This window comes from Glycine max, chromosome 13 (genome assembly GCF_000004515.6).
Source record: "Glycine max cultivar Williams 82 chromosome 13, Glycine_max_v4.0, whole genome shotgun sequence".
NCBI lineage: Eukaryota > Viridiplantae > Streptophyta > Magnoliopsida > Fabales > Fabaceae > Glycine > Glycine max.
In genome coordinates, this window is record NC_038249.2 from 18,601,435 (window position 1) to 18,624,148 (window position 22,714).

The 22,714-nt window shown below is 33.5% G+C and overlaps 4 protein-coding genes across 5 annotated transcripts; 2 read left to right on the top strand and 2 right to left on the bottom strand.

Annotated features, from left to right (window-relative positions):
• Positions 1 to 595: 595 nt before the first annotated feature.
• LOC100793793 (beta-1,3-galactosyltransferase 7) lies at positions 596 to 4,765 on the bottom strand. Of its 2 annotated transcripts, none has more exons than XM_003542642.4 (11): positions 4,604 to 4,765; positions 4,283 to 4,379; positions 4,116 to 4,171; positions 3,790 to 4,007; positions 3,631 to 3,694; positions 2,211 to 2,283; positions 2,016 to 2,136; positions 1,805 to 1,892; positions 1,583 to 1,708; positions 1,147 to 1,256; positions 596 to 1,023 (listed from the first exon to the last, which is right to left on the bottom strand). In XM_003542642.4, the coding sequence occupies exons 1-11, from the start codon at positions 4,693 to 4,695 to the stop codon at positions 875 to 877; spliced, it is 1,194 nt and encodes a 397-aa protein (XP_003542690.1). In that variant the 5' UTR covers positions 4,696 to 4,765; the 3' UTR covers positions 596 to 874. The 2 variants fall into 2 exon arrangements, with proteins under 2 accessions (XP_003542690.1, XP_014620838.1); XM_014765352.3 differs by having other exon boundaries at positions 3,790 to 4,016.
• A 1,404-nt stretch (positions 4,766 to 6,169) lies between these two features.
• LOC102670260 (protein MAIN-LIKE 1-like) lies at positions 6,170 to 9,171 on the top strand. Its single transcript, XM_006595157.1, has 6 exons — positions 6,170 to 6,205; positions 7,923 to 7,994; positions 8,114 to 8,515; positions 8,642 to 8,773; positions 8,866 to 8,979; positions 9,103 to 9,171. Exons 1-6 carry the CDS (start codon positions 6,170 to 6,172, stop codon positions 9,169 to 9,171), a joined length of 825 nt encoding a protein of 274 aa, XP_006595220.1.
• Positions 9,172 to 12,550: 3,379 nt separating this feature from the next.
• LOC100805638 (auxin response factor 17) lies at positions 12,551 to 17,046 on the top strand. The gene is made up of 3 exons (XM_003543732.5): positions 12,551 to 13,933; positions 15,336 to 16,035; positions 16,718 to 17,046. Exons 1-2 carry the CDS (start codon positions 12,944 to 12,946, stop codon positions 15,999 to 16,001), a joined length of 1,656 nt encoding a protein of 551 aa, XP_003543780.1. The 5' UTR covers positions 12,551 to 12,943; the 3' UTR covers positions 16,002 to 16,035; positions 16,718 to 17,046.
• Positions 17,047 to 17,820: 774 nt separating this feature from the next.
• LOC100787257 (uncharacterized) lies at positions 17,821 to 20,919 on the bottom strand. The gene is made up of 3 exons (XM_003542629.5): positions 20,760 to 20,919; positions 20,490 to 20,643; positions 17,821 to 19,310 (listed from the first exon to the last, which is right to left on the bottom strand). The coding sequence occupies exons 1-3, from the start codon at positions 20,851 to 20,853 to the stop codon at positions 19,307 to 19,309; spliced, it is 252 nt and encodes an 83-aa protein (XP_003542677.1). The 5' UTR covers positions 20,854 to 20,919; the 3' UTR covers positions 17,821 to 19,306.
• Between the last annotated feature and the right edge of the window lie 1,795 nt (positions 20,920 to 22,714).

Genomic DNA, 22,714 nt, shown 5'->3' on the forward strand with positions numbered 1-22,714 from the left:
CCTACACAAAAATTCCTTAAGATTTAAGAAAATTATACACGCCTCCCCTCCTTTTTAAAAATATATTTAGATTTAATGTTATCATTACATATATGAAGTTTGTTTAGGTGATTTTGTGCGTTAGACCATTAATTGCTTGATTGGAGTAATTTCATTTGGTTTATGAAACCTATAATTTTTCATTTGGCTTATGAGTCAGTTGGAATGAGATTGTTCAATGGTTCCAAAGCTCGTTATGGTGTTCATTTGGTTTATAAGTTTATTGATATAACAATTTGATTGAATTTTATGACAACTTGATTGAATTTTTTACAACCTATTTTTTTTTTATCAAAATTATCTCATACTTGAAAGCAGAAAACATAGACATTTTTTGAAATGTCACGTGCAACACACATGATTTATTATTGTTAAATGCTTGGATGACATATAAAGAATATGTATAGATTTTAAAAATTGAAGAAAACCATGTGTAATTTCCTTAATCCTTAGAGGAGGTTTGTGTAGGTTTTAGAAAAGGAGGAGAGACTATGTAATTTCTTTAAACCTTTGGAGAGATTTATGTAATTTATTATTCATATTATCACTGAACGAATCAACAACACTATCACTTCATTGCTCTTCAGCATGCTACACTGAAAAATGACCCTGCACTAGCACAACTACCTCCAAAGGCATTGTGCAAAAGGGTCTAAGGAACAAAAGTATACAAATATACATGTAACAAAAGAGGCCTATGTTACATAATACCAAGTATAGACTATAGTTGAACCAAAAATATATCATCATATCCTCCCACACCCAAAAACAAAGACAGGGAGGTATGCATGCCAACACGTGTGAATTAGTTGGCATTCTGTTGAACCAACCAAACCTAAACTAAGGCACTCCAAACAGCTCCATCCCCTTCACCACACTTTGAGTGCACATATTTGATCTTCTCTACTGACTTGCAGATTCCACTGCAGCTCCAGTCAAAGGATGCAACACATATGTTACCTGCTTGTGCCTTCCACTCACAATCTACACAAACATTTTGGTTAGGTATAATGTTTCATGGAAAGACATCAAAATACATGATGAACTTGTAGTAGTACTTGAAATAAATATAGATTCTGTATTTCTCAGAATTTTCAGATGCCATACCTGGAGGAGTCCCACAGCACATACTGCGGTCATCTATATGCTCAACTTCCAGACCTATGAACCATGCACCAAGTGACACATCTTCATTGGCATATTTGTGCAATATTGGCCTGCAGTCACAATTAGGATTCACATGAAACTAGGACTCATCCATAACTAAACGTAAAATTTATTTTACTTTCTTTATTGGCAGCACTATAAAGTCTAGGATGGACTTAATTTAACTTCAAAAAAATGTTTCTTCCAATATGAAGGCGAATGTAGTGAGTGTGCAAGAAGAATTAATCTTGATCATACAACTATACATGAATGATTAAAGTTGTTTAACTTAAATCAATTCTTGATCATGCACTACAGTTGTATGGGGTCAACATTAGCCCCTCTGATACTCTCAACCATAGGAAGCTAAGTACTAATTGGAAAAGCGTATCCATACTGGTTGATGGAAATGTAGGTGGCCAGATCCTTAGAGATTGCATATATCTGCCCAGTTGCATGTCGGAAGTATTTGTTCCCCTCTTCTCCAAATTTCCAAAACTCAGGTTCATGATACTTGACATCCCTACAATAAGAAACAAGATCAGATAACTACAAAGTCACAATGAAGAGAACTGATAGGGAATGGCCTCATTCTAAAATACAAGTCCCATGGAATTACCTTCGAGAAAGAACAGGTCCAGATTTCATACATCCAATGTAGATCCTTGGTTTTGAACGGTGACGAGCAAGGGTTGTTGCAAGTACACCTATATGGCAGCAATTGTTATAAGAAACCTTACTTGTGAGGGGAATGGGGGAAGAAAGTAGTGAAGGAAACAATGGCATGGAAACACAAGAAAAATGTCAAGAAATATGGAGACAGCACATACCTAAATTGACATGGACATCATCATCCACTTTGACATAGAAATCCGCATCCCATTTTGCAACTGCTGTGGAAAAGAATATTTTTGTCTTTGCAGACAATTCATGATACCCTTCAACATGTTCCTACAAAATGAATAAACAATGTCATAATCCTACTAGATTATTCAGATTTATCTTGTATAAATGATATACATTACCAGGCGAAGGAAGTCTTTGTGCTGGGCTTCTTCTGAATCAATAGCTCGATCTAGAATGCTGTTAGAAGTAGCACTGAGACAACCACAGCAACATCATTCATGTCAGTTCCAATAAGAGAGTAACAGCATCCCATTTAAATATATATATATATATCTATTTTCAATTAGAGTAATAATGATAAAACCGTTTTGTGTTGGGATCTTAAGAATGTTGATTTGGAGAAAAGAATCAAAACATCCCTATGGTAACTTCAGAATTTACTCTTCTGTATACATTTAAGATTTTTCTTGGCAAAGGTAACAATAGTCCCTTCTGCTGCCAGCACAGACAACTACACCACAAAGGGGGTTTATTATCAAAGCTAAAGAAATTGAATTTCTAATTACTACGCTTCTTCTTTTAGAACTGTCAAGATTAAACTAGAAGAAATTTGTTTCTCCATGAATTTATTAACAATTGAAATCGCATAAGCCCAACCATGACACAACTTGTGTTGTATAGTGAAGATGTAAATAAATCTAAGATTCCCAAGACCAAACTCTTGATATTGCATTCTAAGAATAAAATTGATCGAGCATGTGATTCAAATGCAAGTTACTAAGATGATGAGCAAAAATGGAAACCTAGATTCTGGTTACTTTGAACATGCATCAGTGTAATAATACACGGAATAGGACCATTACACACTCAGCATTATAAACACAAACAATATTCCATATACTCCATGGTCAACAAGGTCAACCCCTAGGAAAACTTTCATGAAAATTATAGTGTAACAGAGAAACAATTCTAGCATAGTTCTGCCAATGATTTCCAATTAATACAAGATTTGTAAATCATGATCCCTAACATTATTGATCTTAATATTTAAGGTGAGCATAAGCAATCAAACTTCAAAGGAAGGGATATCTTCAAACAGGTATGCTGTCAAGAATCTTTGATGAGCTTGATCATTTCAAATTTTGTGATACAAGTACACCATCTCATCTCAACATGAGATCATGATTGACTTAAGTAGAAAAAGTAAAAGATTACAGAGGGATCCTGTTGCATTGGTAGTTTTGTCATCAACAACTTCTTCAAGGCAAGGATTAAAAATGAAGTTCTATGTGGCAAATTTTGTGGCTCATTTTAGGATCTACTAGTTAGTAAAGAGCGTAATAGAGATAAATTTGTTATATCAAACAGGAACAATCCTTTTGTGTTATCATATTAACAACAAATAGTAAATACTTGTGTTTCACAGAACAAACGAAACTTCAAGTGGCTTCACATTGTATGGAATTATGGTTAAAGCCATAAATTCACTAGCCACTTAAGTCAATTTGTAACTCTCTCCTGATTCACACTTACACACCATACTTTATTTTGATGATAATTTCACATTACTAACATAATCAAAATCTTACAAGAAATTACCTGTGACCAATCATGAATCTGATGACAATTCCTTTCTCGCGTTCTAATTGAAGAAGCTGTTCACCTGATCAAGAAAGGGAGCCAAAACCACAACTTGTTAGAAATTAGTATCCCCATTTAGATTAGACTAAAACAGTTTCCATTCAAAACATAAGATACCTTGAGGCATCCAAGTCTCTCTAACCGAATCACGCCGCTTCCTGCTACTGAAAGCAGTGTTTATGCCAATCACTACAAACACCTTCTTCCTGGGAGGGCCTTCAGTGGAGACCCCCGAGGCCAAGGTGTTAGCTGAACCATCCGAAATCTTGTGTTCTCGAGTACTCCTTGCTGCTGCCAGCTCCATCTGAAGCATGGAAACTTGCTTGTCTAGAGATCTGACACCCCTCCAAAGAAAAGTAAACAACAATCATTCATCAAACACTTCAATTGCAACATGCAAGCAAATCTAACCAAAATGGGAACATGTTCCTGTTAGCACTCACTGAATGGCTCCATGGGTTTTGTACACTTTATTCATTACATCATTATCCTGCACAGGCTGCACGTGACACATTCCAAAACACCCCCCATAGATTTCAAAATCAAAGAACATAATTTTTTTTTAAAATGTGGAAATGGAACTGAGAAATTTACTATGAATAAAACATACCTTTTTAGGAGCACAATCCCCTGACACCACTTGCAGTTCTTGCTCATGTCGGTGATTTGACAGAAATACCCCGTTAGATTCAGGTGGTTCCCATATCCTGAGAAGTAACAACGATGTTGTTGTTCAGTAATCAACATAATAGAAGCCATAAAAATTTGAACTTGGAACAACTAAGTGCCAACACACAGACCCAAGTTTCCAACTTCAGTTTCATTAGAACAAAATTAAAAAAAGTAGACAGAACACGAATCCAGAACTGAGATGAATCATATAAGAAAAAAGAGAGAGAGGAAATGTAGAAAGATAGAGATAGAGAGAGACCTGGTTGTTATGAGCATTCCAATAAGGAAGGAAAATACAGAGAAAACAGGAACCCATTTTGCTGAGATCTTCTTAGAGCTACGAATCTTCATATTGGTCCTCTGTGTCTGTCTATGATTTATTACAACTTACAACACAGTTCTATGTTGTTGTAATAATGATAACAGAGTAGTTTTGTGGATATTTATACTAGGATAACATTAGTAAACTATTTGAAATTTGAATGTTGCAGAATGTTAATACTTTATGAATAAATAATAGTGTCTGTAAAAAAATTGAATAAATAATAGTGTAAACCGTAAAGGCTTTTTTTTTTTTTAATGTAAACCGGTCTTTACAATTATTAACTTGTTAGTTCCATCTCTTCACACACACACACAAAAAGTTAGTTAATTTATTTAGAGTTTAATTTATATAGTAATAGTAGAAAAAAAATATTTACATTGTTAATGACTCATAAATCTCATCTTGGGGTGGATTTACTACTTAGATGCTGAAGTAGTTATCCGTTCAGCAAGTTACAAATAACTTTTAAGACAATTATAACAAAAGTTTTAAAAAATAGTAATAATAAAAATTAACAAAATTGTAATATTATGTTAATTTTTTATTGATTGACATTAAGTATACAACTTTTTTTTCTTAATTATGAATGTTATTTCACACATAAAATGATATATTAATTTTATTCGTATTGTGAGATTATCACTGAATTTTATATATAAAAAAATTAAATATAAATTATTTTATTAAATAGATCATTTTTTACATGTGAAAAGAATGAGATTATGTATCATTGTGTTAACCCTATAAATTATATTATATTTTATTATTATTATTATTATTATTATTATTATTATTATCTTATCTACTATTTTTTTATTTATTTTTCATAAGTTAATTTGTATAATTAGAAGCATTTAAAAATTAAGATAGTGCATTAATAATACCTTAAGGATGAGTTTGGATAGAGAATTTTAACTGAAGAAATAATTTATAAGAGAATTTAACTTTTTCTAACTTAAAATTCATTGTTTAAATTTTTTTATGATGAATTTAAATTTTTAAAATTTTAAACAATTAAAGATGTGAAATTTTAATTTCTTTCTAAAAGGTGAGAAATTAAACTTTTCTTATTAATAGAAGAACCTTCCAAAACGTTTGTATGCAGTTGACTAGGTCGGGTGTGGTGCTGTATGTAGTGTCGCTGTTTCCCGATTTTCTTCCTGCAACTCCTTATGTCGCATCAATATTTTTCTCTTTAAAAATACATTAATCATATTTTCTCTTTTCTTTGAATTCATTTTTTTCACCCTTCCAATTTTAATTTTTTTTATTCAAATACAAAATTTTAAAAATAAAAAAAATTCAATTAAAGAATTTAAAATTCTTTCATCCAAATTCTCCCATCGAAACCCAAAACACGTTGTAACATACATTTTTGTGAAATTGACGAGTCAATAGTCATAACACGAGTCGTTGAGATTGTTAGGTAAAGTTGACCTGTGAATTGGACTTGTAAGAAATAGCGTCTCTTTTTCGCCAATCACGCCTTCAGTGTGGATGATGTGTGCTGCTCCTCGTAGTCGTGGAAGGGACTTTGTCAGTTGAAGAAAAAGAAGTTTCGTTATGGAAACAAAAGCTCCAATATTCATTCACTTGTTTTAACTTCAATCATATTGCGTCTCCATTAAAATTGATGTTATGAAAGAGGTTTATAACTTATTATAAGGGTGTTTTGGCTGCACTAATCTTTGTTTTGTTTTCCTATGCAATTTTTATAAGGCCGGGTACAAAGAAATTACAAAGGATTTGTTCATGACTTCATGGAAGAAAAAACGTGTTAAGACTGATTTTTTTTTTACAATTTTTAATTAAGAAATGGAGAGAGGGAATATCAATTTGATTAGTTGTTAGTAGACATTATTTAAATCAGTTTAGTTTAGTCATTCCCTATCATAAATGAAGTTTGGAATTGGTCGGAGACTTTAATTTGTGGGGAAGGCTGTAATGTGACCAAATATAGACCCTGCGAATCAGGGAAGGAAATGTCCAATAACCGCTACATCCACCCATCATATATATATATAATGTAAATACCAATAGACTTTATATTTTTTATAAAAAATTTATAATGTTGTTGAAAAATCAAAATACATATTTATTATTGTTTTATATTATTTTATAAATTCAATTTTTCTAATGCTTATAGGAAAATTTATATTAAAATAAAATTTAAAATAAATAATTGATATATTTTATGTTTTTTTAAATTAAATTTTTCCCTTAAAAAAACTAAATTTATTCATTTTGGTGATTTTTATGAAATAATTTTTTTTTCATTTTTAGCGGGTCGACTCGGCCCACCAACCTATATTAATTTTTTTAGTCCACCATTAAGAAGCTGATTAGCCTATCTCGACCCGTTTTAGCATGCTATTGACGGGGTGGGTCAAAACGAGACAGGGTGACACTCTTTGCCACCCCTACAAGAGTCCACTTGTTTTCAAAACATTTTTAATTAAAGAAGATTTAATATAGTAATAGTATGCCCCTGGATTTTTCCTAAATTTTTAACTAAAAAAATCTAATTATATCATTATCTTCTGTAAAAGAAAAAATTGAGGCAATCTTCTGTAACTTTTATAATTGGCTTTAGGTACTTAGAGTTAATTTATAGTGGCTGGAAATACTAAAGAACAGAATGTTTTGAAAACATTTTTAATTAAAGATTTAATATAGTATTAGTATTAGTATGTCCCTGGATTTTTCGTGAATTTTTTAAGCAAAATTTATAATTAGGTCATTGATCTTCTGTAATTTTTATAATTGGATACTTAAGAGTTAATTTTTAGTGGCGGGAAATTACTAAAAAAATAATATTTTATGCAATGTTACTAACTTTAGCGATATAATCCCTCTTATGTCAAATATAACTAACTAAAAAAATTAGTTAATCATATTTAATTATTTTAATTTTAATTAGAAATTAGTTTTTTTTTTCAATTTATTTTTTATTGAAATTTGATATCAAGGATCAGAAAAAGTCACTAAAACTAACATCTCAATTAAATAGAGTATGTTTTAAATATAATAATATTAAATAAGATAAAATTAGTAAAAAAAAATAATTATATTTGAGACAAAAAAAATATTATTATTTTTTTATATTTGAGACTAGATGAAGTATAATAAAAAAATATGTCTATGTATAAGAATAAATATTTATTTATAAATATTATATTAATCATCTTCACAAAATATTATATTAATCATTTGAGACCTAAAATCTTGGTACTTTGTGTATACAAATCGATAGCCTGTGGGATTTTCTGGTGGACCCAGGGACCCATCAGTGCTTACAGAGTATGCTGACCATGTTGCGAGCAGCGTATGGTCTGGACAACTATTTATAAGATTAAAGTTAGTTAACTTTTATTTTTTTTTAGTTTTTGGTTACTAATTGACGTTATTTGAACAAATTGTGTGTTCCTTTGTACTTCAATTCAGGAACGTCCTGAGTTGAAGTTATGCTCCCATGGGAGGAAGGTGCATAACTTGGGCAGGCCTGTTCCTGCAATTGAGGGCATGATTGCTGGGACAAGATTAAGTCCTTTGATTGCGTGTTCGATAAACACCGACGATTGGGGACTTATATCCTCCTTTGTGGAGAGGTGGCACCGGGAGACTTCTAGTTTCCATCTTCCTGTGGGAGAGGTGTCCATCACGCTGGACGATGTCATGTCTCTTCTCCATTTGCCTATCGTTGGTGCATTCCATGACTTCCAGCCTCTGCGCATCGACGAGGCGGTGGTGCTGTTGGTTGAGTTACTGATGGTCTCAGCAGAGGTGGCCATGGTCGAGACAGGCCAATGTGGTGGACCATATGCGTGCCTGCAGTGGCTGCGAGACGTATACCAGCGCAAATGTCAGATGCAGCACTAGATAGCTGCCGCTCGCACTTATCTTCTACATCTTTTGGGTTGCATTCTTTTTGCTAATAAGAGTGCAACCCATGTTCATGTCTCACACTTACAGGCCCGGCGTGACCTCACTCTTGCTGGGCGGTATGCATGGGGAGCTGTTAGCCTCGTCCATATGTACGATCAGCTTAATGATGTCAGTCTCAGCACCAGCCGACAACTTGCTGGTTACATCACCTTGTTACAGGTAATTAACACGTATTTCATAATTTGTTTACAACAATGGTTTAATGAGTGTATATTTAATTAACATGTATGATTTTCGTGTAAACCCTGTAGTGTTGGATATATGAGCACTTTCCGTTAGTTGCGGAGTGCAATGCTGATTCGGACTACGACGAGGTGTCACCACGTGCATGTCGATGGATTACGACGAAGAAGATTGTGAAGAAGGTATCTACAGCGACGTACAGGCAGCGCCTAGATCATTTGAGGATCGCAGATGTCTGCTGGACGCCATATGAGGAGCACTGACCTATGCAAGACTTTCATCTGATTTTGTGCTTCTCGGGACAGCTCCGCTGGGAGCCTGTTGTTGTTAGATATAGACCGGAGAGGGTTATGCGCCAGTTCGGCTACGTCTAGTGCATTCCTGCACACCCTGTCCATTCATGGGTGTCATATGATGACGTGGATGATACTTGGACGCATTACTCAGACCATCTGGCGGCAGCAAGTGATCTATGTGTTATGCCAGGTCAGTGTGCGCCTGACTACATAGACCGGTTCTTCGTCATATTGCATCCATTCATGACTGTGCCATAGACAGATCCTCCTTGAGATGCATATGCGATGCAGCCCAATCATATCCCTCATGAGGCAACACCGGCATCGACACATGCGGATCTTGATGCGGACGAACCCAGACATGTAGTGGTAAGTGTTACTATTTGGTTAGATGTATGTCATTTACTTCAATTATTTTAATACTAATTTGTATAATTCGTTTGTTTTCTATTTAACAGGAGGCTTGCCATGCGATCGCGGAGGCGTTGGAGCAGCATCTAAATGCGCCAGGCACATCCACACATGAAGAGGTCATCCAAAAATGTCTCAGGATTGCCAAAGGTGTCACAGAAGACCGCAATGTGTATGTGAAGTCTCGACGTAGGCGGCGCACTGATCAGTAATAATTTATTCACACTTTAGATATCGTTAGTTTTTGACGATGTATTTGACTTATCATTTTGTATATTTTAAGTTATTTTGATTATTAATATTAGTTTATAATATTAGTGTTATTTTGTCAATTATGTTTAAATTACTTGATCCAAAATTTATACCAAATTCATTCGAAATTCATCGACATATTATGTATGGAAGTAAGTAAATTAGAAATGTTAAACTAATATTACAAATGTCATTTAAAATTAAGTTTCAATAAAGTAAAACTTTTTTAAAAAAACTCAGTCTCCTGCAGATTAAGTTGATCCGTGGAAAACTCGCGGATCAAGTTGATTCGTGTACTACTTGCGGATCAAGTTGATCCGCGAAAAATTCGCAGATCAATTTGATCCGTGTAACACTTCTGGATCAAGTTGATCCGTGGAAAACTCACGGATCAACTTGATCCATGTTTGGTCCGCCTGTGTTACACGGATCAAGTTGATCCGCACAACAAAACATTGTAGGGGTATTTCTGACATTTTTAAGTGATGTTGGGTGCACCAACAATAACGCTGGGTGCACCTAGCAACACTCTTCAAAGAATTATCTCATCATTAATGATATTCATGTGCAATAATAAGTTATATATCAATAATCTTATAACACTACTAACTATATACCAAGAAAAGAAATATTTTTCAAGTTTGAAGGGTTTTGTTGAAAGTGATAAGCGGGTGGAAGAGGAGTGGAGGAGTGACTGCAATTTTATCTATTATTGTGTTGAACCCTACAACAATAATAACATGTCATGTGAAAGTTATATGCTTAAACACGGCTTCAATAATTAAAAGAGTATAGTATATTTCATCCTTCTAAAATTTAAAAATATTAATTTTATTCTTATAATTTTTTTTATTAATTTAGTTCATATACAAATAAAGTATATTTTTATTGATCTTTAATAGTAATTTCGTTAGACAATAATCTAAATTGACTAACAAATTTAACAAAAATATGTTTTATTTTTATAGAAAATAAATTAATAAAAAAATTGTAAAGATGAATTTAATACTTACCAAATTTTACACCATCTCAAACATATTTTATCCTAATTAAAATAAAAAATAAAAAATAAAAGTCTTAATTTAAAATATGACTTTTTTTTTTTATTGAAAGTCATTTTTTAAAACACGAATAATTCATGCCTCATAATTTTTTTTAATTTTGTAAAATTTTCACATAATATTACCTCTATCAGGTAAAAAAAAGGCTCTAATTAATTTTTTTAAAAAGCATCTTTAAAGTTTAAAGCTCAAAATTCCATTTGACAAATTTAAGTATTTAACCCGTAACAAGTAAAGAATCACAATCAGTAATTATTTTATTAATAAAAATCTAATGGAGACCAAACGTGCTTATTCAACAACAACAACAAAAAAAGACCAAACGTGCTTGTGATTGTATCCCAATTTTTTTTAATGAATTGTGTGAATTTTGTTACTTGTTTATTTGTAGTTTCTGTTTGATTAATCAATAGATTGAATGTTTTCCTCTGCAAAGTTTAGATCCTCTTGATTTCAACTATTACGTGGCCGTTATCTCCTTTTCTTTCATGTTTATTTCTTTTGTTTGCTCATTCTTTTGTTCAATCTTTTTTATGTGTTTCTAGTTTTAGCTTTAGTATTTACGTCTCGCAATCAAGGAAAAGTTTAATTGATCTTTCAGCTTAGAAAGTTTAGGTGCATAATTTTAATAAAAAGATAAACAAAAAATAAAAAATTAATCAATGTGATGACATCTTTAATTAAAATATAGTTAATTCGATGTGATTTTTTTAACTCTTAAAGTCTTTTTTTTTTCCTTCCATAATACAAGTTTATAATTTGTCATATTTTTTTAAAAAAATTATTCAATATATCTAAAAAAAATTCCCTTTAAAGTATAAATTTATATAAGACTACACTTCAAAGCATAAGTTCTCTATAGACATATTTGTATTAATAAAAGGCCATTTATGTTTATATAAATGTACATTAGTAGGTCGCGTAGTACAAATAATATGTTATTCATCTTGTCCTATTTACAAACTAACAGACAGAAAACTTATTTAAATAATAATGGATACTCATTTAAATATTTATTTTCTATTGATGACGGATTTTACTTGCAAATATCTCTGGTATGAATTTTTTTATTTTTTTTTCCATTCTTAGAGTTTGAGGAATTTTTTCTTTCCTTCTTTTTCTTAAAGGTCTCTCTAACTATACACGTCCTTCTTAACTCTCCTTAAGGCCCAAACTAAAAGCCCAAAATAACCCAATCCACAGCACACAATCCTGAGACATTCATTCCAAATACATTTTCCAGTAATATAAAATAAATTTAATTTCTGTCAAAATAAATAATTTTTCTTACAATTTAATTAAGAAAAATAAAAAATTATGATGTTTATGATTTTTTTCACAATAAATATTTTTTCTGTATGATTTCTTAACTAATCTTCTAATAACATTGATTAGCAATTTTTTTTAATTAAAATCACTAATCATGCGTTAGGTAACAAAGAATGTTACAACCCCTCAAAGTAAAATTCTCCCTTGGCCCCTCAATATAGAATTAAATAGTAAAAAAATTTAAAAATTTGCATGACCTTAATATTGTACAAAGCTTTCAAAATCATGACACTTGTTAAAACTTTTAAATGGTTTTGAAATAAATATAATGTAGATAAAGATATTTTATTGTTCACGTTCTGCAGATGTAGATATAGATTTGATCTTCTTAACTATTTATCATTTTCAATCTACTAAAATCCTAAATTGAATTCTATTTACTTTTTTAAAACAAATTATAAACAGAAACAGAAAAAAGCTCGTAATTACAACAAATAGTTATCTTATGAAATACACAATTGAAAATGCTAACAGAAAAAATTCTGTATACATTTCAGTTTCGTTTAAATTATAATTATTGAAAAAATGAAAACATAACAGAAGAGAGCACCGACTACCGAATCGTTGGCAAGCAAATTCGATCAGACACAACAAACAAACAACTTGTTGAAGAGAGAGAGAGAGAAAAAAAAGGCGCATAGTAATAAATCATAATACCCGCATTGGCAGTGCCACTCTCTCCCTCACTTCCACATTCCCATTTTCGCATTCTCTCATCCTCTCATGTCTTAAACATACGCTAAACCCTAGTCAAACAAACTCATCTCAGTCTCTTCTCTATACTTCAATTCTCCCTCATGTCTCCGCCGCAGCCCAGCCGCGTCGACCCCAAAATCTGGCGGGCATGTGCCGGCGCCGCCGTGCAAATCCCCAAGCTCCATTCTAGGGTTTACTACTTTCCCCAGGGTCACATGGAGCATGCCTCTCCCTCGCATTACCTCAGCCCTCTCATCCGCTCTCTCCCCTTCGTCCCCTGCCACGTGTCGTCCCTCGATTTCCTCGCCGATCCTTTCTCCGACGAGGTCTTCGCCAAGTTCCTCCTCACTCCCCTCTCACAATCACAACAACAACCTTTCCAAAACGACACCAAGGAGGCTCGGAACGACGATGACGATGAGGACCGCGAGAACAACGGCGTCGTTTCGTTCGCGAAGATCCTCACTCCCTCCGACGCCAACAACGGCGGCGGCTTCTCCGTGCCGCGCTTCTGCGCCGACTCGTGCTTCCCTCCGCTCGACTTCCGCGCCGATCCGCCTGTCCAGCTCCTCTCCGTCGCCGACATCCACGGCGTCGAGTGGCGCTTCCGCCACATCTACCGCGGCACGCCGCGCCGCCACCTCTTCACCACCGGCTGGAGCAAGTTCGTCAACCACAAGAAGCTCGTCGCCGGCGACACCGTTGTTTTCGTCAAGGACTCCGACGGTATCGTCTCTGTCGGAATCCGTCGCGCAGCTCGGTTTGCCGCCGCGATCGAGACTCCGCCGCCTGCGGAACGGGAGGGATTTTCGCGGTCCACAACAGGGAGAGTGACCGCGGAGGCCGTGGCGGCCGCCGCGGAGTCCGCGGCGCGAAACGCACCGTTCGAGGTGGTGTATTATCCGAGGACCGGCTTTGCGGATTTTGTGGTGAGTGCTGAGGTTGTGGAGGAATCGATGAAGTGCGCGTGGGTAGGTGGAATGAGAGTGAAGATTTCAATGGAGACTGAGGATTCTTCTAGAATGACGTGGTATCAAGGGACTGTGTCTTCTGCATGTGCTTCTGAGAATGGACCTTGGCGCATGCTTCAGGTATGCTTTGTTTGCATCGTGTTCTGTGATTTTGGAATTGCATGGTCTTTTGAGCCAATTTGGATATAAACTTGTTGGAGAAGAAAATAAAATCAATAAAAGAAATAACGTGAATTAAATGTTTGTGTAAGTTAAAATTAACTTGTGTCTTGAACATTTTTAGACGTTTATTCATGTAAACTAACTTATCAATGTACACCTATACACCTGTATTGTAACTTAGGAATGGAATATTTATCTCAATTAAAAAGTCTCCGTAAGTTAGAAGTTGATCCAAACAGGGCCATTATTCTTGTGAAGAAGGATAATGCATGGTGTGCTCTTATAGTTCTGCCAAATGCTAACAAGTAACAAGTGCTCTTTATGACTTATTTGGAAAACAAAAATGGAAAGTTTTTTTTAGAAATTCCTGCGTTTATTATATAAAAAAGTACAATAATTATATCAATTAATTTTAGCATTAAAAGTAATAATAAAGGATTTTAATGTTTCCTTGGAGCTGGTTAACTTGACTAAAGTTTTTGTTAAACAAATAGTACAATGCTAGAGTGTTTGGTTTGTGAATCTTAATAACTTATGGTTTGGGATGGACTTATATATTTTTTTTAAAGATGGAAAGGGTCATAACTGTGTTGCTTTGTGCCGCTGCCCAATGAGATTAGTCTCAGGCTCAATGCATATGGGGATAATTACAGAGGGCAAGGGAAGTACACCTTATCTTATGATGGATTCTGAATAATTGTGCGTTGTGGCTACAAGAGAATAGTTTTTAGTATATGGGCAATGCAGAAAATATATGCCCTTCAGTATTAATGAAAAGAGAGAATGGAAGAGTGATGCGTACTTTTGGGCATTAAAACGTTATAGAATGTTCGGTTAGTTTAAATTTACCTCATATTCATAAAGAGATTGAGCTGAGAAAATGGCAGACTTGCTGTATTTTAAGTTTATAATATATAAAATTATGTGTTTTTACTGTGGCTTTGGGTAAGTTATCATTTTCACATTTGAATAAATAGGTTGTCTTGTTGCTTCTCTAATTTTTGTTGGGTTTAATTCACAAGATTCCACTTTAAAGAAATAATTTTAGTAAATTAGTATTAGTAAAATTGTACCTATCCTGTGGATATCATTTATAGGACGTTGGAAGTCAGTATAATTAAGCTCTGCCTATGCGGGGTGATGTTGTTTTGTTTCATTGGTAGCTTTTTTCTTTTTAAAATACAGATAGCAATTATCTCCCTTTATCAATAAAGTTCTTTCTTTCCTGTAATTTTGTGTCAAAGGATCCTAGTATTATGTTATTTACAACATACTCAAAAAATATAGTTTTATAATTTCTTATCTATCTCAAATGGCTGCTGTTGGCTTCTTACCATTTCTTATGATCTCAATATCGTAGGTTAATTGGGATGAACCTGAAGTCTTGCAGAATGCAAAGCAAGTCAGTCCTTGGCAGGTTGAACTTGTTTCCCCCCCATTTGCACTTCATACAGTATTTTCCCCCAACAAAAGGCTTAGAGCTGACCAGGGTTCTGGGCTGTTAAGTAATAGGGAGCAAGATCCCTTCTTTCCTATGCCAGGGTTCTCTAACTCGGCAATGGGACACATGACAGGGTTCCCTAACTCAACAGTGGGACAAATGGATAAACCATTGTTGAGTTATGAAAGTTTTCCTGCTGGCATGCAGGGAGCCAGGCATGATCTATATTCTCCATTGAGTTTTTCCAACTTTTTAAATGATAACTCTTATCTGTATATGGGTAGTGGTTCATTTGGGAACAATCCAGTGCAAAGTTTGGGAACTGTGACAACAGAGCTAAACATGAGCAGTTCTCAATCGGATGATTTGTCACCACATAGCCAGAGTAGTTTTCATTCCTTTGGCACAGAGTTTACTGGGACTCGGAACTGTGACACCAAAGTTGGTCCGGGTTCAATTCTGCTGTTTGGTAAGATCATACAGCCTGCTGAAAGTGATTTGCATGATGCTGATTGCATGGAACGTGATGGCAGCAGGGGCAGCAATAAACTGAAGACAGTCGAGGCATGTTATTTCTCAAAGTAGTTAGGCCACAGAATGCAGATAAATACTTGTACAGGTATGCTAATATATCTGATTGAATTTTCTCACTAACCCAATGATAGAATCATCTATTGGTGCTTTATTGACAGTTTTTATTCAAGAAATGGATTTTTTTATCTCTCTGCCTTATATTTAAGTGTCTCAAATTTAAGTTGAATACACACCTTATTTTATGGAGGGATAGTTCTGACATCTGACTAAGTAGGTAATTCGATTCCTTGTATAGTCTTACAAGTTTATTTATTATATTTCCCAATAATTGTGTGGTATATTTACAATAGCTAAAATTTTGATTGACTTTAAATTATTAATTTTTTTTGTTTGCTTTAACTGGATTATCTATTACAATTTCTTGATATTGAATATGGGATCTTAACATTTTAATCAAATGTATCAAACCTTAGTCATAATTCATTCTTTACTTGCAATAATATAAAGTGGAAAGCATGATGGGAATTCATCTTGTTTAGATCGTGATAGTCGTTTTTTCATTCTATATAATTCAAACTCCTTAGTATCGTTGCATTGACTTCAATTACCAAAATGAGACCAAAGTGATGTCTGACTGTCTTTGTATATTATTGAATAGCTTATCCTGGTTAGCTTGATTTGTTGTTTGATTCAATGGCACTCTGGTTATGCTACCAAAATTCATGTATCAATTAATTTTTGCTTAACTGTGATTGGCTCTAATGCAGGGAATTAAGGTTGGCAGGTAAACAAGAAGCTGTCTAGGGCATTGCAGTGTTAAAGTAATGTTTCCCGGTTATCATATGTTGGTCTTACTACAAAGTTGAATGATGAAACTAACTTCAAGATATTTGATCAGTTGTATGATATGAATATCTGACATATTATTGTGTAGATTTTCGAATACATTCTTAAAAGGTAATTGTACTTGCCTTTTAAAAAAATGCGCATGCTTGCACAGTTAACAACCTCCGTATTCATACATCTCTATTTGATGAGGTAATTGTAACCTGAAAAAATGCTTGCAAGTTGCAATACTCTATGTCGTCGTGTCTAACATGGTTGTTGCGTAGCATATCCTTCATGATATGTTGAGGCAGTACCATACCTCACTCGTATCATATTTACGGTAGCATTTATGTATGACGTCAATAAATAACAAGTCTCTGCTAAAAAGAACAAACTGTTTACAGTAGTATGAAAAGGGAAAACATGTTTATAAATTCTTCTTTGGGATCTCGATTCTTGTTCTTGATTTCAGAACCATAAGAGAAAAGCGAGCGCTTCATGTCCTTAATTTTTCCTGTGTTTATATTAATATTTATTTATTATAAAAATATTGTTATATTTTAAATCTTATAAAAAATGAAAATATTTTTCTATATTATTTATCGGGTTTTTGTTCCATCTAAGTGAATGTGAAGGCCAACAATCATTGAGTTGCAGTGAATTGTAGTAATTATTAAGAGTTTGTTTATATTACATGATCGTTGTAAAAAAATGTCAAATAGTAGAAATCATCATTAGTATATTTAAAATAGTTATAGTAAAAGTTATTTGTAACCGAATGATAATAAAATTTCTTTACACTATTAATATATAGATTATTTACTCAGTTATATGTTCAGAATTTCATGTCTAGGCTTCAAACACACTTTTAGATTAACAATACTTGATTTTACTGAATATTAATTAGTTGTTCTGAACAAAAACTGTCCTTAAACAACTTACTAAATGTAATAAAATAGCTTTTACGTTGTGATGAGTATTTCAAGGTAAAATTTATTCTATCTAAACTTACAATGATAAATTATTTCAATGCAAATGGACATTTGAGTTAAATCAAGTTTATCAAACCAAATTAGTCTAACATTAAATTTACAAAATCAAATTCAAATACTATTTAAGTCCTATAACTTCATAAAATGAATTTGTCGATGCATCGCTGGTCTCCTTACTCAAAGGACTCTTGAAACTTATTTAAATGAATTTATAAACTTGCAAAAAGAGTAATAGTAACCTTTCTGGCGTAATTCATTTGCTTCAGTAATGAAGTTTTCGATGACCGGATCGAGCCAGGCGGCGTCAACATTTTGGTGGATTTGGGCATTTTGGGTTTGGATCCGACCAGGTGGCGTTGATGTCGGGAAGGATAATTTCCACTTTGGACGAAAGATGAATCGCCAGATCCTGCAGGCACAAGAGCATCTTAAGAAGCAACCTGAGGAGAGAGCAATCTTGAGAGAAGGCACAAGGAAGAGTCTGAGGTTATTAGGAGTTAGATTGCCTTGCAGTCGCCCAACTCCGAGACAATAAAGGTTATTTCTGAGTTGGAGAAGGAAATTTCCGCTTTCAACACAGAACGAGGTTGTTGGAGCTCAGGAAGAAGCAACTTGCGCTGTTGTTACATGTGGTGGATGCTACGTGCATGTTTTCTATGGATAAGCAAATGTCACTTAGGTATTCATCCAAAATCCAAACCTAATTCTAGATCAAAAAGTGACAGCATTATAAATATGTGAATACAAAAAACAGATGAAATTTTTTGCAAGGACTAAAAACAAACTTTGGATATTTTCCAGGGTTGGAAAATATTTTAGCCTATCCATTATAGTGAGCCTCCATTGAGCTATGATAACCAACCCGGACCGAAAATCTTCATTCTTTTATGACTTATAACCTGCAATTAGAATGGCATTCTCATCAGAGAATCAAGCATGTGGTTCCGAACGTTATTCAAAATTTGTGCCAATATGCTTGGCAATTTTAGAGCAAAATTAATTTTGCATATAGACCATCATTACATATAGCAAATCCACCACTCAAAACTGAAAACTCAAAAGGTCTAAGACTCAAGACCACTACTCCGATAAGCCCCACCTGCATTATCAAAGCATATCATTTACTTACAACCAAAAAAGATAAATATCAATGCCCAAAAGCTTGTAAGTCAACTGATTCCAACTTAAGTCTTTTAAGAATTAAGCATCATGTTATATAGGTGCTTGCACCTCCTGCATACAATATATATAGCCAAAAACTATCATAAGAATAAATCATAATTCATCACCAATTGAAATTGATAATCTAGTTATACAGAGCACTATATGAAGTAAGAGCATTCATGGCTTAGTTTTCTAATGTTATGTACAAGGTGTATAAAAGTTTTTGAAGTGAGCCGCTGAAGCTTCCTTTTCAATTCAAACGATTGCCTGCTGCTTGGAATTTCTTCATTTATTTCAACGGGTGTTCTACTGTCCAAGATCCCATGCTAACCATCTCCAACATGTCACTTCATATTTTACAATTTAATGATCTTATCTGCAATGACAAGAAAGCAAGTAAGCAACCATTAGAATCCATGACCGCTCTATATCTTAATAGTGATACATAATAGCTACACTTTGTTCCAAAACTTTGACTGAATATAACATTAACATGATCAAACTACATACACAAGAGACAACAAGTCAAAATAATCCATGTTGCTTGGAACAACAGGCAACACAGCATGTATAAGGATACCTGTTGTTCCTTTCTATTTCAATACACCAACAACTGCCTTATCCCACGAGGTGAGGTTGGCTATAAAGCTACATACCCTAGTGCCAGAAGATTCCTTGCTACTAAGAAAGGGGGGAGGGGTTATTGTACACAGTAACACAGCCCTACCCTTGCATATGCAAAGAAGCTGTTTCTAGATTTGAACCCATGACCAACTGGTCATCAAGGTGCAACTTTACCACTGCGCTAGGGCTCACCCTCAAATTTGTTAGTTCTTCAAGCTATGTAAATACAAATTCACCCTTTTAGAAAATCAGATTGCAAGACAAAGAACTCACATCGTCCCCAAATCCTAAACAGAAACTTTTGAACACCTATTGGAATTAAATTGGAAGCAAGGTGCCTTTTCCACTGAGATGCCGCTCCTTCTCTCACAGAGGAAAAATAATGATACCAATGATTAACAATTAAGTGAATTTACAATTAAGCTAAATTTGAATATCCAATTATGAGTTGAATAGAATGGAATGAGAGAAGGAAAGGAACAAGGGAATGAAAAGACTAGTTTCTTCCCATATCCCCAAATTGTAGAGGTAGAAAAAGGAAGGTTTTGCATTGAATTGGTATGCATTGCATCCATTCCATTCCATCCTATATAAAACAATGGAACCTACAACCTAGTATTCACTTCATTCCACCATTTTGTGATTCAAAGTGAATAGATAAACAGATAAGTCTGCACAATTACAAACTTCTTTTGCCCCTTACTCTCAAACTAGCTCAGTCTTCAAAACACAAGTCTATTTCCAAAATTGTTATCACAACTTATAAAGCATGACAGAGTACTCAATAACTTTTCGAAACCTACCAAACTAACTCTTATTGGAATTTATTTATAACACAAGATCAACAAAGATAAAAGCATCCCATTATAAGAAAATTGTCAAAAAAATCATTTTTTTTATATAAAAAAAAGGGATCAGAAAGAGAAGTTACGAGGTGGAAGGTGATTTTTGGGCGTGAAGGGTGCTGTAGATTTTGGAAAAGCGACCAGTTGGGGGCTTCACTCGAACAGCTTTCTTCTTGAGGCCGAAAACCTCTTGCACCAATGGCACGTGCACCAGCACCAGTTTCCACGCCACAAACCAACCTATATATAAATAATACCACACCACACGTGTGAGCTTTTCAACTCAACGATCAACACAAAGAAGAGAGAAATTACGAGAAAAAAAGAGAGAGAGGAATAATCATCTACCGTCTTACCGAGGGATATTAAGAAGAGAACGAACGCTACGGCGAAGAGGGGCCGCAGAAGGAGGAGCACCGTGTATTCCCAAAAAGACAACGACGACGACATTTACAACAACATCAACTTTTCCTCTGAGAGCGGTTTCGGCTTTTGTAGGCTTCGTCTGGGCCTTGAACCCAGTTGGCCCAGACAACAAACTGTTTTATTTAAAATCTATCACTTCTTCTTAAATTACATCATTAAGCAATTAATTGCCTTTCTACACGTTATTATTTTGTTGTCATAGTATAGTGTTAGGATAAATCTTTTTGTATGTTAATTAAATAAAAGCCGTTTTTAAGTAATCATTATAAATATTTTTGGTAAAAAAAAGAGAAAATTATAAAGCTATCAAATATATTGTTAGTTTTTGTAAAATAAGAGAGTTTTTAGTTTTGGTTCTTTGAATTTTTTTTAGTAAATTACATTAATTATCCCTAAAATTTTGTAAAATTATACAAAGACCCTTAGTTATTTAAAAATATACAATAACACCCTCACAATTATTTGAAAAATATTATGTAAGACTCTTCTAAAGAGACATTATTGTTAATGTTAAAAGAAAAATATGTATGATTTTACAAAATCTTAGAGATAGTTAGAGTAATTTACTCATTTTTTTCTTAAAAAAATTGAAATCACCAAAATATCATTTGGTCTTTTGTTAAAGGAAAATTTATGTAATTTTATAAATCTTAGAAATAGCTAGTGTATTTTTTTCTTAAAAAAATTAAAAGACAAAATGATCATTCCAAGTGACTCTATCTAATATTTGTGTTAGCATGTTTTTAATTTTTTAAAATATATATTATTTTAAAAGGGAAGCAATAGTTTTTTTCCTACCAAAACCAAATAATTTTTTTTATTAATTTTATAGAAACTAAATACATATCTTAAAGATTCTTCATCATCAATGAGATTGGATAGCACATAGTATTTTCCAAAGAATTGATAAAGAATTTTAGTTTAACTAAGAAGTAAGAATATTAGATCTGTTTGAATAATTTTTTCTAGAAATACTTCTAAAAGAAAAAAAAATAATAAGAAAAATAAATTAAACTTTCCCGTAAGTCAGAAAAAATTAATTTTAACTTCTAAAAAATTTATTTCATTTTTCCTTTCAATTTTTTTTATTATAACTACTTTTATATGAGATGTTTGCAGGTTTTTTTTTTTTTTTCAAAATATACATTCTCTCTCCTCTTTATTTTCAATGTACACCACTTTCAAACTAAAATCCTCAAATGCACTTGTTTTGTGTTGATGGTGAGAAGTCAGAATTGGGGAACCCGACTTCTCAAGAGGTTTTACATTTTCTTAGTTAACATTTTAATTTTTTTAAAAAAATTATTGACTTGTTTTTTTTTAACATTATTTTTGCATTAATAAAATAATTAAAACTTTTAATATTATTATTTTATTAAATATAATTTTTTTGTTTATGTCATTTTTTTAAAAAAAATGATAATATTTTTTGTTTAATAATTTATTTATAGAAGAATACATTACATCATAAATAAATACATAAGCAAAAATATTTGTTTAAGGGAAAGCTAAAGATGAAGGTATATTGGGACAATTGTTTTTGTTCTGGCCTTGTTGTCGGTAGATTACAGAAGAAGTCTGTCTGTTGCATCATGGCTATTGATCGCACTGTTCCGCATCACGCACCGAGCCCACACGGATTATTGAGAATCGCATTAATGCGGTTGTCGGTGCATGTGAGGAACAATGTACATCTACGCATATTACAGACAACAATTTGTCTATTGCATCATGAATGTTGACTGCATTGTGCCGCATCACGCACTGAACCCACACAAATTATTGAGAACCACATTAATGCTATTGTCGATGCATGTAAGTGAACAGTATGCAGCTGCGTACATTACAGATGAAAGTTTGTCCGTTACATCATGGTTGTTGACCG